Source organism: Equus asinus, chromosome 30 (assembly GCF_041296235.1).
Source record: "Equus asinus isolate D_3611 breed Donkey chromosome 30, EquAss-T2T_v2, whole genome shotgun sequence".
Taxonomy (NCBI): domain Eukaryota; kingdom Metazoa; phylum Chordata; class Mammalia; order Perissodactyla; family Equidae; genus Equus; species Equus asinus.
Genome location: NC_091819.1, coordinates 20,929,032 through 20,943,876, shown reverse-complemented (window position 1 = coordinate 20,943,876; position 14,845 = coordinate 20,929,032). Strand labels below are relative to the sequence as shown.

The 14,845-nt window shown below is 40.1% G+C and overlaps 1 protein-coding gene across 1 annotated transcript in view; it reads right to left on the bottom strand.

Annotated features, from left to right (window-relative positions):
* FBXO28 (F-box protein 28) overlaps positions 1-9,224 on the bottom strand; it is a 29,362-nt gene extending 20,138 nt beyond the window's left edge. Inside the window, exon 1 of the mRNA XM_014844319.3 lies at positions 8,913-9,224. Within this exon, the coding sequence (XP_014699805.1) occupies positions 8,913-9,179 (267 nt within the window). The 5' untranslated portion in view covers positions 9,180-9,224. The remainder of the gene's footprint in view (positions 1-8,912) is intronic.
* Between the last annotated feature and the right edge of the window lie 5,621 nt (positions 9,225-14,845).

Here is a 14,845-nt window from a genome sequence, read left to right as displayed (position 1 = left end):
GACTCAAGTTTCATCTTTCGTAATACAAAGCGAACAGATGACATCAAAGAAAAGAAAAGCTGCTCAAAGACTTGAAAGTGGTACCTTTGGAGAACAAAATTAGGGGTTGTAAAAACGATTTTTTGTTGTTAAAACTATTTGATGTGAGGGACAATCTTGTAGAAAAACACTTCTTGTCTTTGTGGACTCTAAAACCTCTACTTCTGAGATGAAATATTAGAAATAATATTTTAGCAGCAATAAATTTCAAAGAAAAAAATTAAGGTCAGTTATTACTGTAATAGTTTCTAAGGTACTGTCTAAGTTATTTTATTATACACGAATTTTGCTGCACTGAATCTAGTTAACTCCTAGGAATCAGCTGTCTTTTAATAATCTAGAAACTCAGTGGAATATTTGAGTGCTGACTATTATGAGGATCTGAGTGCTGACTGGGTGACGAGAAGACGAATTAATAACCATTAAGGTCAACCAGGGAAGACTTCAGATGATACAAGATTTGAATTAGGCTTCGAAGGAAGAGAGGGCAAGGCCTGCTAAGTCAGAGGTGGTGGCATATGCAGAGGCACAAAATGTGGAATGAATAAGCCATGAGCAAGCAAACTACTTCTGAAGTTAGATCTGATGTGTAGGCAAAGTTGGGAGAAATAAAATCTCCCACATTTTGAGCAGGGAAATCAGATAGGATTGAGAAATAACTTTAAAAAGACCACCCGGTTTCTGAAAGATCTAGTATTGGGACAGTTAACTCATCGATTTCTGTAAGCAACTATAATATTAGTGCTAAAGTTACGGTTCTGGAAATCTCATGTGTGGATAGCTGAAATCACTGTAGATGAACCCCCAAAGGAAGAAGTGTGAGGTAAGAAAATAAAGGCTTAAAAACAGAGGCTCAGCTGACATTTAAGTTAAAAGCTGGTAAAAAGACCAGAAAATAAGAGGTCACAAAGACAGACAAATTAGAACAGCACCACAAAAGCCAAAGTCAAAAATATTTTAAGCGCTAGTCAATATTGTAAGAAGAGAGCAGTATTTAATGTGGTACTCTTCCTTTCACGTTCAGTAAGCACTGATGGACCGATAGCACAAAAAAACAGACACGAGAGATCCTCTATCTTTTGCTCAGGACTCAGAAAGAAGCAAAGTGACCTCTGGAAAACAGAAACACTGATTTTCCCAAAGGTAAGCAGTTTAACGATAACTGCAGACAATGGATGCTAACTTGCAACGCAAAATTATCTCATTTAAAGTCTAGCTCTATATTTATGGGTATTTTAATAATTTCCCAAGGCTAAAGGAAAATTTTTTTATTTCCCTATTACAACTAAACAAAAATCCTAGTAATTTGGCAATTTACCCAAGACAGTAGAATAAAATTCTGGAATCTAAGAGACAAAGATGATGACTATGTCAAAAACCATCAGTGCATTTAGAAATTAGCAAAAATACACTATAAAAACAAAAGAGAACTAATGGAATAAATCAGTCTAGAATGAAGAAATTTAGCTTGGGCCCCACTGTTACCTGCTGTTCTAGTGTGAGAGAACAGATGTGGTTTTTCTTTGTTAATTACTTAAGGATTTAAAAATGCCATGTTTATCTTTTTCATCATTTCCAACGTAAGTGGTCAGTAACAAAAAATTCTCTTCACTTGTGTTTCTTTAGACATCTTTTTCGAATTCTTGTGCCACCATGGCCCTTCTTAACAATGAAGACACATATGCCATACATTTGTGAAACTCACAATTTACCTATTAAACTTAATCTTTAATATCAAATCTTAGTTGATTCTAAGATACACATTTTTTCATATTTTAATATTTGATGTTGGAATAGTTTTACAATGTATGATGCCCTACAATTATAAGTGAAGCATTTCTTTCTTAGATGTCTTAGATGGCTTGTATGCTAGACTTCTTGGTTTTATTCAAGATGCCGTAGAAACTATAAGACATGTTATCAATTTAATAAAAACTCTTCTGGAAAAAAAAAGCACTGCCACAATAATATACATACAAGTTGATCAAGATGCATTCTGATTTCAAAAAATGTTATAGAATCAAGGAAATATTGTAACAGAACTATATTTTTTATGTGCTCATTTAGTGCTCTATAGTTCTCAAATGCATCAAACACTTGATGTTTTTCTCCAATTAATCCAGAAGCTATATCCAAAGATTAGGCTGCTTGTTAATGACCTTTGAACTGAAAGGAACTTAGACACCAGAACCTATGCTTTCTTTTTACAGTGGGAAGACTGGGGCTTTAAGATATTATGTCATTTGTGCAAGGTCATCTAGCTATTCAGTGGCAAAAGTGAAACTAAGAATCCAGGTCTTCAAATTAGTGTCTTAAATTTAGTAATCTGCAGCTATATAGATTGAAATAATTATCTTAATTATCTCAACTGATTAGGATCTCAACACAGAAAGTGTTGGCAGCAGTCTAGAAAGCAGGACTTCCTGAGGCAATACGGGATTTTAAGGACATTAAGGGCTCTCACCACACTACTAAAATTCAGAGAGATGGAGCTGGACCAAGATCTTCCCATCAAAGTTCAAAGCCAGAAGTGAATCACGAGGGCACAATCACACGAATCTGCGCTGTGGAACATTTTACAAGCCATCTGGCTGGATTCCTCAAAAGTCAACTGTGTGAAAGAGTGAAAAAAGTGGGGGGAATGTTCTAGATTAAAGAGACTGTTTTATTAGATTCAAGACCCTTACCCCCACCCCCAGCTATAAAGGATATTTTCGGGACAATTGAGAGAAATGTGAATATAAAATGAAATGTTAAATCCTTTGGAAGTGAAGATATTGTGATTATATAAGTATTTAGGGGCAAAATGACATTATATATAATGTCATAACATGTGTGTGGGATAAAATAAATATTCATTATAAATATAATTTTAATATTAGCCTGAGCAAAACAATTGGGAAGTCTGTCCCCAGGACTTCTATAACGTATCCTAAAAGCCAAAGAGAAAAGCCTTTCTGATTATTCGCAGTTTTTTATTATCTTTATCATTATTCTCCTCATTAATGCAGGAACTGAGTACTGATTATAATGAAGGAGCCTGAGGCACTACTATAAATGGCTATTCTTATTAATTACACACTAGCTTCAGATTACCTTATCAATTTTTATTCTTATCAAGAGCACTTTTTTTAGCCACCTAGCTTCTTAAAATGGTCTTGTAGAATGTTTAAGACATTCTGGGTGAACAAAAACTTTAAATTATTAAAAATTTTCCAATCCCCTCTGTTGGGGGTAAATATTAAGCAAGTGATTTTTCAATAATATTATAATTTATACAGAAAATACTTTTATTTCACAATGACATACTTTCTGCTGTTTACTCAGAAGAGTGAAATGTTTTAAAAACTATTTCATTTATTCAACAAATACTGACTACTTATATTGTACCACAGACTAAGGCCATCAGGATTTGTGATGAAAGGATATGTGGAGCTTAAATTTAGTGGAAAACAGGCCCTTCCAAAGATAATTCCAATATAACATATAAGTGCAATAATGATGCAACGGGAAAGTTCAGAGAAGAACCACAGAAGGCTTTACTGAGCTACTAACACTTCGGGTGTGTCTTGAATGTACAGATATTTTCTATGAGAGGGAAACAAAGGCGAGGCTGTAGGCAGAGGAAAGAGCATGTGACTGGACAGGCCTAAGATGTCTGAGAAACCAAACAGCTCAATGCCGGGGTTTTTTTTTTAATTAATTTATTTTTTTTTTAAAGATTTTGTTTTTTTTCCTTTTCCTCCCCAAAGCCCCCCCCGTACATAGTTGTATATTCTTCGTTGTGGGTCCTTCTAGTTGTGGCATGTGGGCCGCCGCCTCAGCGTGGTTTGATGAGCAGTGCCATGTCCGCGCCCAGGATTCGAACCAACGAAACACTGAGCCGCCTGCAGTGGAGCGCGCGAACTTAACCACTCGGCCTCAGGGCCAGCCCCTCAATGCCAGTTTTAATCAATCTGCAGTGCAAGATGCTAGATGTAGGGGGTTGGAAGAAACCTCTATCCAAGGTTATCTTTTACTCCTACTCTCAAAAATCATGAAATTGCATTTACATGCATAGGCCATCCCTCGAAGATAGCACCCGCCCCAATACTGTAAGAATCTATGCTACTCAGTATACCAGGGAGTACAGGGGCATCAGGTCTCTTATATGAAATGAGGATGATGACAAGAGATGGAACTTTTGGTTTTTTAACATCCTTACTTACTTTCCCTACCAAACACCGTCAACCCTGAAGGTTCTCATAAACAGTTTCTTAAACTTGACTGGTCTGTGCAATACGAAAGGTGGAAAGTAGGCGGGGAGTGTGACCACTAATCTACGACATCTCAAACTTCACATATCCCAATTCAATCCCATCTTCAGCCCTCTAAGCAGTCACCGATCTCCAATTACTGCATTACGTTATACATCATTCTTTTCTGCCGAGCATGTTCTTCCACCTTACTGACTGGATAAAAACTCATTATCTTGAGGAGGCCTTTCCTGACCAATCTCAACACTCTTGCATTCACAGTCTTTGCATCTGTTATCCAGGTGCTGTGTAAGTGTGCTCAAGGAAGGTGTGTGCGTTCTGTCCCAGCGAAGAGACTGTGAACAGGGTTACTGATTGAACCCCTTCACCTTGCGACTAGAATCTGCAGGAAGAATGAATTGTCCCCAAGATATTATCTTGTCACCTGTACTTAAGTACCCATTAATAAAATCAACAACCTGACAATGAGATGGTGGGGAAAAAACAAACTCAGCAATATAGAGAGTGTATTCTCTATAATACAGCAATAGACAGCAGCAACTTTGAGCACTTTGGTTCTCAAAGTGTGATCTAGGGGCCCCTGAGGTTCCCAAGACCCCCTTTTTTTTTTTTGAGGAAGATTAGCCCTGAGCTAACTACTGCCAATCCTCCTCTTTTTGCTGAGGAAGACTGGCCCTGAGCTAACATCCATGCCCATCTTCCTCTACTTTATCCATGGGACACCTACCACAGCATGGCTTTTGCCAAGCGGTGCCATGTCTGCACCCGGGATCCGCACCAGCGAACCCTGAGCCGCCAAGAAGCGGAACGTGCGCACTTAACCACTGCGCCACCAGGCTGGCCCCCCAACACCCTTTTGACGGTCTGCTAGGGCAAACTATTTTCATAATACTAAGATGTTATTTGCCATTTTCACTCGTCTCACAACATCCAGTGGAGTTTTCCAGAGGCAACACGACATATGGTGATATTGTTCTGACGGCTCGTGAAATACGTACTATGTATTCTTGTGTTTTCGAGAATTTTCTAAGGTAAGCTCTTAGAGTCCTCAATAACTTTTAAGAGTGTAAAGGTGCCCTAGGACAAAAAAATTTGAGAACCACTGGTACAGAGCAAGAGATATGAGGAAGACAGATTTCCTATTAAAAAAGAAAGGAATGGTTTCTCATTTTCCTTCATATTTCCTACCAATCAACCCTCTCTATAACTGAAACTTTCTAACACATCTGAAGAAAAGCTGTGAAAGGAACTATAAATGGGTAACAGATTTAACTAGGTACAGTGCTCTAGAGAAAGATCTTGAGATGAAAGCATGTATTCACTTATTTTGTTACTGACTGGAAAATTTCATTCCAAATAAGCAAGACTTCTGAATTTAACCTTCAGTCAAATTTATGTCCTGAACCACTAATAGGATTCCATTAAATTTAAAGGAGTTCCACTAGAATCCCACAGGAAAAAATCTGATAGGACCTCTCTAAAGCATCTTTTGTTTATGGTGAGGAAGACTGTCCCTGAGCTAACATCTGTCCCAATCTTCCTCCACTTTGCATGTGGGACACTGCCACAGCATGGCTTGATGAGCCCTGTGTAGGTCTGTGCCCAGGATCCAACCCTGTGAACCCAAGGCCACCAGAGTGAAGAGTGCAAACTCAACCACTACACCACCGGGCTGGCCCCTAAAACATCTTTTAAAAAGCCTTCCATACTCGTTTTTCAGTGAGTGAACATTGTACTCATGAGTCAGTTATACAAGCTTGCTTTGATCTGCTCCCTAACTAGGGGTAGGACCTCCCTTCTTAACCTTTGCCACTTGTTTCAGAAACCCTCATACTTGTCAAGGGGGCTTAGGCAAACAGTCTAACGCTACATCAGCACAAACTGCCTGATTCACCAGAAAAACAACTCAAAGTACATGTTTTGTCATTTCAAAAGTTGTGTTCAGCTAAATAATTTTAAGTACATTGGAGTTAAATATTTAAAGAACTATTTCTGTGTAACCAGGATCTCCAGGCTCTGGGTACGTTTTTGGAGCAATAGACAATGGCAGAAAAAAAGTTAATAAGGCATTTGGATAGTCCCTTGGAAATAACTGGACTGAAGAGTCAAATTTCAATTATTTATGGCGGCAGGAAGCAAAGGCTATCATCAACTAAACTGCACAAATAATTGAAAAATGTCATTTTAGCAATTTCAACTTGGAGCAAATCTTTTAAAGAAAATACATAGTAACAAGTACATGGATTGTGGACCTGTCCTCTAATTTAGGTGCTAACAATAATTATGATTGAGGTGCTAATAAGGCAAGTAAATTGGGAAGGAAGAAAAAACCAGACATCTGAAAATATATCAGCTCGCTCATCAGCCACCACAAAGTCAACATTTAGCTTTATGGAAACTAATTCTGTTCTCAATTAATATCATACTCTTCCAAACACATCCAGCCTTAATTCCACTCCAAAAAATACTTACAATAAAAGGGACTATGTCATTTCTACACCAGATAGCAGCATACATACTAAAGTTCCTTGATTTTTTTGGCAAACAATTCTTTAAGTATCAATGGCCACTTATATAGAAGAGGCATATAAAGCACCTGCCAGGAACTGCCACTCGACTGCCAAATTCATAAACAGATCATAATTAAGTTAATGCTGACATCTAGTGGCAAGAAGGAACACCTTCCTCTTCTAATATCACCTGAATTCTAACTTACGATACCAAACCAACGACTCTAAAACCAAAGACATCTCCAAATCCCCACAAAGATATCCATTTAATCTAAAAATTATCCATTAACCTTAAGTAAAGAGAAGAATCAGAGAATAGTGACTGAAGGAGAGGAAAAAAACTGTCTGCGCCATAGCAAACTGGCTATAGAATCTTGGAGAAGGGGGTTGGTGCGGTGGTAAGGGACTCTTTATGAAAAATCTTTGTTTGGAACTCCAAATTTGTATCCTTAAAAGCCTAGAATAGATAAATGCTTAAAAATTAAGAATATTTCACTTGAATGAGATGTCATTTATTGAACTATGGGATGTGTTTTAACTCTGTCCCCTAGGATAGGCTAGTTCCCCCCGTTTAAAAATGTTCTTAATTTTTAAAAAAGTAAAACGACTAATGAATGAACAAAAAACCCACAGTTTTCCTCAACACTTATAAAAGACAACTGTGGACATTCCAAGCTTTACAAAGCCATTGTCTGGCTGAAAGGCTCAATTCAATCAAACGTTATGCCCAACTTGCAGACATCACGAATGTATAGCACAAATCTTGATCAAACACCATCCTGTATAGAAGCGTGAAGAAATATTTAAGATCCTACGTGAAATTCTAGGGTGACATGATTTGGAAATTCAGGGCCCATCCATTTAGAAACATCACTTTTCAAATGAAGCATTTCCATCCCCGCAGACCGGCAGGGTTGAACTGTTGTGTTGAGTGGGAAAAAAAACCTGTCATCGGTTTGAATTAATATTCACAAGCTTTCTTTAAAAAATAAGTGTGAGCTCCTTTCCAAAATGCAATTATGATCAGTTTTAAACTGGGGGGGCAAACCTAAAATATGGTATATTGATGAACAAGAAATGCTCTCCACAGCACATTCAGAAATATGTCTTTGTCCTCTTACAAACAATTCTGACCACAGATTCAGCTTCTACACAGAGTCGGTTTGCAATCACTTCAAAATGTCCACCTCCTTCAATTTCCTCACCACTTACAAATTCACTGAAAGGAAGCAAAACACCTGCGCGAACTAAGACATCAAACCTGCCGGCAAACCTCTGGGGTGAAGCAAAACCCCAATGACGTTTTTTTTTTAAAAATAAATCACTGACTCTACTGATTTTAAGCTCTAAAACCTCTCCTGGAGCTGGCGGGTGGGCGTAAACCATTAGAGTAGTTTGAAAATGAATTGCAAGAAAGAAAACAACCGCGTCAAGGAGCCACGGTGTCAAGGGGCACCTTCCCTCTGGGTGCGAAGGGGCAGGGGCGAGGCGAAGCCGGAAAGGTAATTTCTCAGGGCCCCACTTCATGGGTCCACTCCTGGGGCGCCGGGGTCGGGGCTACGCAGACGTGCTCCAATTCCTCAGAACCCCTACCGGGTTTGGGGGTAACTGACCAGCCTTACTTTGTCCTCTCCAACAAGGAAACTTGGCTGGTTGAGGGGACAATACGTTATCCTGGCAGACAACCCAAAGCTGGCCGGGACCGTTTCGCCTGCTTCGGAGTTTTCTCCCCCAGCCCGGCCTGGGCTGCAAGGTGACAGATCCAAAGGCGGCGGCCAGCCCCCTCCTGTGCCCGCTCCAGCCGGGCGCAGGTGGGAAGCCCAACTCCCGCGACCTCCCCGCCCACGGCCCCGCTTCCGGGCCGGGGGCACGGAGCCCCCCAAGGCCGAGTGGCCTCGGGCAGTCACCCCCAGCCCCGACTGGAAGGGCGGGAGGGGGACAAGCCCCGCGGACTGGCGCCGAGAGAGACTTCGGGGCGGGAGGGACGTGCTCCGGCGCCGGCGGGCGCTCGCGGGGGTCTCCCTCCCCGGGGAACGCGCCCCCTCTCCGTCCCTCCCCAGACCTCGGCCCGGCGGAGAGGGCGGCGGGGGTCCCGCGGGGGCCTCACCAGGCGGAGCTGGCTAATTTCGTCGTAGGACATAAAGCTGAGGATGTTCTCGATGGCTACGATGGGCAGCGCCACCAGCGTGTTGTTTTGAGGCAGCTGGTCCGGAGCCAGCGCCGGGGCTGGGGGCGCCTGGGACCCCGGCTGCGGGGGCTGCGGTGGGGGCGGGGGAGGCAGGCGCTGAGCAGAGCCGACGGCCGAGGAGGAGCCGCCCTCGCCGTGGCCGCCGCCTCCTTCCTCAGCCATCCGCTCCTCCGACGACGCCGCCATCTTGGGGGTTTGATTCCTTCCCCCACTGCAAGGGGAACAGGGACACTTCCGGTGCGTCACTTCCTCCTCTTGAGCCGCCGGGGGCGGCGGGGGCACCTGGAGGAGGGGGCGGAGCCAATGGGGTGACAGGCGGAGACAGAGGAACACATTGCTGTTTGTTCAAGTGGAAATGAGGGACGATCATGTACACTCCTGGAAAGGGGATCTCTGTAGGCCGTTTATCTAAGATTGGAAACGACTTGAGGGCGGGGGAACCATGTCTATTAAAATTCACCTGTGTAGTTTTCTTGAAGAGCTTCCTGATAAAATATGATAAATGGTAAAATAAGTGATAAAAATAATGTTGCCTAATAAGTGTAGATAGAACGATGTAATTCGAATATCATCGTTTTCAATAATCATAGTAATACTTGATTTAGGCAAATAAAAAAGAATGAAGTATTGATTAAAACTACCTTCTGGATGCACCTGGAAGACGTTATGTTGAATGAAAGAAACCAGACACAAAGGACCACATATTGTAGGATTCCATTTAAGTGAAATGTGTGAAATAGCCAAATCCACAGAAACAGAAAGTAAATTAATGGTTTCCAGGGGCTGGAGGGAGCGGAGGAAAGGGGAATAATGCTAAGGGGTGCAGGGGTTTCTTTTTGGGGTGATGAAATGTTTTGGAATTAGATAATGGTGATGGTTGCACAACCTTGTGAAAATACTGAAAACCACTGAATTGTACGCTTTACAATAGTGAATTTTATAATATGTGAATTATATCTCAATACAAAATTAATTTAGGCAAGAATCATCAAAAGATGCTAAAACTAGAAAATAAAGGTGTGATATGGAACATAATATTCACATAGCCTCAAAATGACTCCCCACAATTACATATTAATTACAAAGATAAAAAAGTTTACAATAGAGAAATTTGGTGCGCATCCCCGTAACCAAATAATCAAAGGTAACATCACGGGTTATGGGGAAAATGAACATCATGTGCCTCCTGATAAAATCTCCTGAAAAAGACATAGCATAATGTAGTATTCCTGCAAAAGGAAATGCATAGCCTGTATGTGAGGCCAACAAATCTAGATAACTGCCCCATACTCTTCAAAAATGTTAATATCATAGAAGACAAAGACTAAGGATTTGTGCCAGATTAAAAGAGTAAATTAAAGACTAAAGAAGGGGCTGGCCCCATGGCCAAGTGGTTAAGTTAGCGGTTAAGTTCGAGTGCTCTGCTTTGGTGGCCCAGGGTTTCGCCAGTTCGGATCCTGGGCGTGGACATGGCACCACTCATCAAACCATGGTGAGGCAGCATCCCACATGCCACAACTAGAAGGACTTACAACTAGAATGTACAACTGTGTACTGGGGGGCTTTGGGGAGAAGAAGAAGACGAAACAAAAGATTGGCAATAGATGTTAGCTCAGGTTCCAGTCAAAAAGAAAAATAGAGAAGACTAAAGAAGACATCTAAATGCATGGGTGATCCTGGATTAGGAAAAATAGCGATAAAGAACATTAATGTGACAATTGGCAAAATTTGAATATGGACTGTATAATATTGTAATCATATTAAATTTCCAGATTTGCATAATTTTACTGTGGTCTTAGAACAATCTTGTTCTTAGGAAATACACATTGCAGAATTTAGGGGTCAGGGGGTATGATGTCTCAATTTGCTCTCAAATGATTCAACAGATAGAGAATGAGATTAATAAAGCAAATATGATAAATGTTAACAATTGGTGAATCTGGATGAAGAGAATACTAGAGTCCCTTATACTATCTTGCAATTATTTCAAAATAAAAGTTTTTAAAGGTTACTTAATATTTCCATATTTTTGTATCCTTGTATAATATTCTGTGACAAAGATAAAAGGTGCACAAATCACTAAATTTTGAAGCTTTTGTTCTTTAGTTCTGGGTCTTAATCTTAAAGTTTCCAATATATCCTTTCTTTTGTGTCTTTGTTCTAATCTAATTGTTGCACAGTAGTATGGAAACTGTAGAGAAAGCACTAAGCATGACTAAGGCTAGAAGAAAGGGGGACAGCTAAAGCAAGGAGATAAACTGGAAGTGGTGGTGGTGCCTGGCTTGTCAGAATTGGCATCCTTTCCCAAATCAGGGCATGTAAGCCGTTGGTTATTTTACCCACCATTGTTGCAGACTGTTTAGCATTCAATAGATGCTTTATGCCTAAATGTGTCTGACACATTTGCATATTTATAAGTTAGTTTTATTTTCATTAACAGATTGTAATTTCACTTCTACATAGGGTATTGCTGTCTTTTCATAGAACCTATTACCATTTCGTCTGAAATGAATCCATTTTCTACCTTGTTTTACTAAAGTTCGATACTTTTTTGGTAGGTTGGGTTGAAATAGAATTTCTGTAAATGGAATCATGCTTTAAATACATTATGGGAGCTCATTATAAAGGAAACCCATAGAAAATCCTTTAAAAAAGGAATCGTCACTCCCTAACTTAGTTTGTCTATTCTATAAATCCACTAGTTCCATGCAATTTTGTTTTGCTTGAAATGGCATATGAAAGCCTTCCTACTTCCTTCTCTCTCCACATGTGGTCAACTAGTTGACATCCAGGGCAGGCTGACCACTGATCTAAACAACAGAATACAACTTTGGAAACAATTTAAGCCACTTCCTGCCAGTAAGCCCATTCAAATTGTCCTTTGTTTATGTATATTGGATCTGTGCCACTCTATTCCTTACACATTTTTTTTTAATAGGGAAAACTTCAAAACAAATGGTTGCTTTGTTTCAATTACTGAAACCAATGCTCGTTTGGGAGGTGCTTTCCAATCAAAACAAAAACTTGTAACTAAAACAAATATTTGAACTTTTAAGAGGAGTTCTGGGTTCTAAATGTGGTTTTATGCCAGCAAAGTACCATAGGACCTCAGCAAGATAGTGATCTCAAGTACAGGATGGGCATATGCATCTGAAGATCTATGTGTTTCTAGTTTCATATTTATAAGAGGGAATAATATTACTTTCCTTCTTTTATCTCACAAAGTTAATATGTGGATGAGCTGAGATAGCAAATGGAAGGAGTGTTGAATTCCTCAGATTAAAGATGTTCAAGTCAATTTACTGTCATGCAGACACTGTGTGTTATCCTGGTCTGCCTCATCAATCTGCCTTCCTAGTCAGGGTCTGTGTTGGTGGGGGGGGTGGGGGGGGCGGGAATTAACAAAAGTAACCTTAAATAAATCCGAGTTGAGAAGGCCTGCAGAGGGAGCACTCATGCCCTGGCACACCCTGTCAGTTACCTTACACAGGAAGAAAGGGAGGCCTGCATCTTCTACAGGAGGTAAAACCACTAACTACAGAAGGAAGATTTCTCTCCCCACCTGGCAACAGCCCAGCCAATGAGAAGCCATTACCACCCTGAACTGTTACTTCCCCCCATTGGCCTTTCCCTTAGAACAGCCTCTCCTTACTCCCCCTTTTTCTCTGTAAAGGTGCTCCTCCCCTTTGTTTTATGGCTTTGCCTATGGTTTGCTGTAGTGTGCACATCTCAAAATTGTGTTTCCTTTGGCTATTCCCAAATAAAGCCATTCTGAGGGTAATGTAACTGGTAAATCTGCCTTTAAAGGTGTCAGGGGATAGGGTCTGGTTGGGTGCAGTGAGGTATGGTAGGAGGTGATCTCAGCCATTTAATGGCACCGCCACAGGAAGATGGGTTTTATATATGGAAACAGGAAACTAAAACAAGACATTGTCTTTCCTATCTGTTAGCAGATTTGTAACAGATATAGAAAGAAGGATGAGGCTCATAGACTAAATAAAAAGAGATCTGAGACTTTCTATGGATTATAATTATTCTTTTTTCTTTTAAACTGTGGTAAAGAACATAAAATTTACCATCTTAACCATTTCTAAGAGCGCACACGGTTCAGTAGTGTTACATATATTTACATTGTTGTCCAACCAGTCTCCAGAACTCTTTCATCTTGCAAAACTGAAACTCTGTACCCATTAAACAACTCCCCATTCCCCACTAGCCCCAGCCCTTGGCAAGCACCACTCTACTTTCTGTTTCTGTGAATTTTGCTACTCTAGATACCTCATATAAATGGAATCATAGCAGTATTTGTCTTTTCATGACTGGTTTATTTCACTTAGCAAAATGTCCTCAAGGTTCATCCATGTTGTAGCATGTGTCAGAATTTCCTTCCTTTCTAAGGCTGCATAATATTCTATTATGTGTATATATACCACATTTTGTTTATTCATTCATCCATCAGTGGACACTTGGGTTGCTTCCACCTGTTGCCTATTATAAATAATGCTGCTTTAAACATGGGTATGCAAATATTTCTTCAAGATCCTGCTTTCAGTTCTTTTGGATATATTCCCTGAGTTGGGATTGCTGAATTATATGGTAATTCTATTTTTAATTTTTTGAGGAACCGCCATACTGTTTTTCATAGCAGCTACACTATTTTACGTTCAGAAGAAAAGGGCACAAGTGTTCCAATTTCTCCACAGTTTTGCCAACCCTTGTAATTTTCTGTTTTTTGGATAGTAGCTATCCTAATGGGTAGGAAGGGATATCTCCTTGTGGTTTTAATTTGCATTTCCATAGTTATTAGTGATGCTGAGTATCTTTTCATATGCTTGTTGGCCATTTGTATATCATCTCTGGAGAAATGTCTATTCAAGCCATTTGCCTAGTTTTTAATTGGGTTATTTGGTTTTTGTTGTTGTTATTGAATTGTAGGAGCTCTTTATATATTCTGGAAATTAACCTCTTATCATATGGATGATTTGTAAATAGTTTCTCCCAGGCTGTAGGTTGCCTTTTCCCTCTGTTGACTGTATCCTTAGATGCACAGAAGTTTTTAAGTTTGATGTGGTCCCCCTTATCTATTTTTGCTTTTGTCATCTGTGCTCTTAGGTATATCCAAGAAGTCACTGCCAAATCCAATGTCATGAAGTTTTCCTCCTCTGTTTTTTTCTAGGAGAGTTATAGTTTTAGATCTTACATTTAGGGCTTTGATCCATTCTGAGTTAATTTTCGTATGTGATATTGGGGGAGTGTCCAACTTCATTCTTTTGCATGTGGATATCCAGTTTTCCCAGCACCATTTCTTAAAGGGCCTGTCCTTTCTCCATTGAATGGTCTTGGCACCCTTGTCAAAGATCATTTGACCATATATGTGAGGGTTTATTTTTGGGATCTCTGTTTCCATCCTTTTGGTCTATATGTCTGCCTTCATGCCAGTACCACACTGTTTTGATTACTGTAACTTTGTAATAAATTTTGAAATCAGCAAGTGTGAGGCCTCCAACTTTGTTCTTCTTTAACTCTTTTTTAAGACCCATCTTTTGATTAGACGAAAAGGCTCCTGTCATGGCCAATGTCTGAAATTCTATCATTAGGTGCATTCTTTTTTATTTAAAGCTTTGATTCTACCACTAAACTTTCAATTCAGCAAGTATTTATTGGTTGCTAAATAGATAAGGCACTGAGAAGACACTAAGATATAATGTTTCCCACCCCTGAGAGGATGTGAATCTGGCTGCAACATTGCTCGCGACATGGATCCACTGAATTGATTCCAATGACTTGGCTCGCTGGACTGGTGTCTCCTTATTTCCTCATATACAGTCTTGCTAAAGTTGTATATTCAGAAA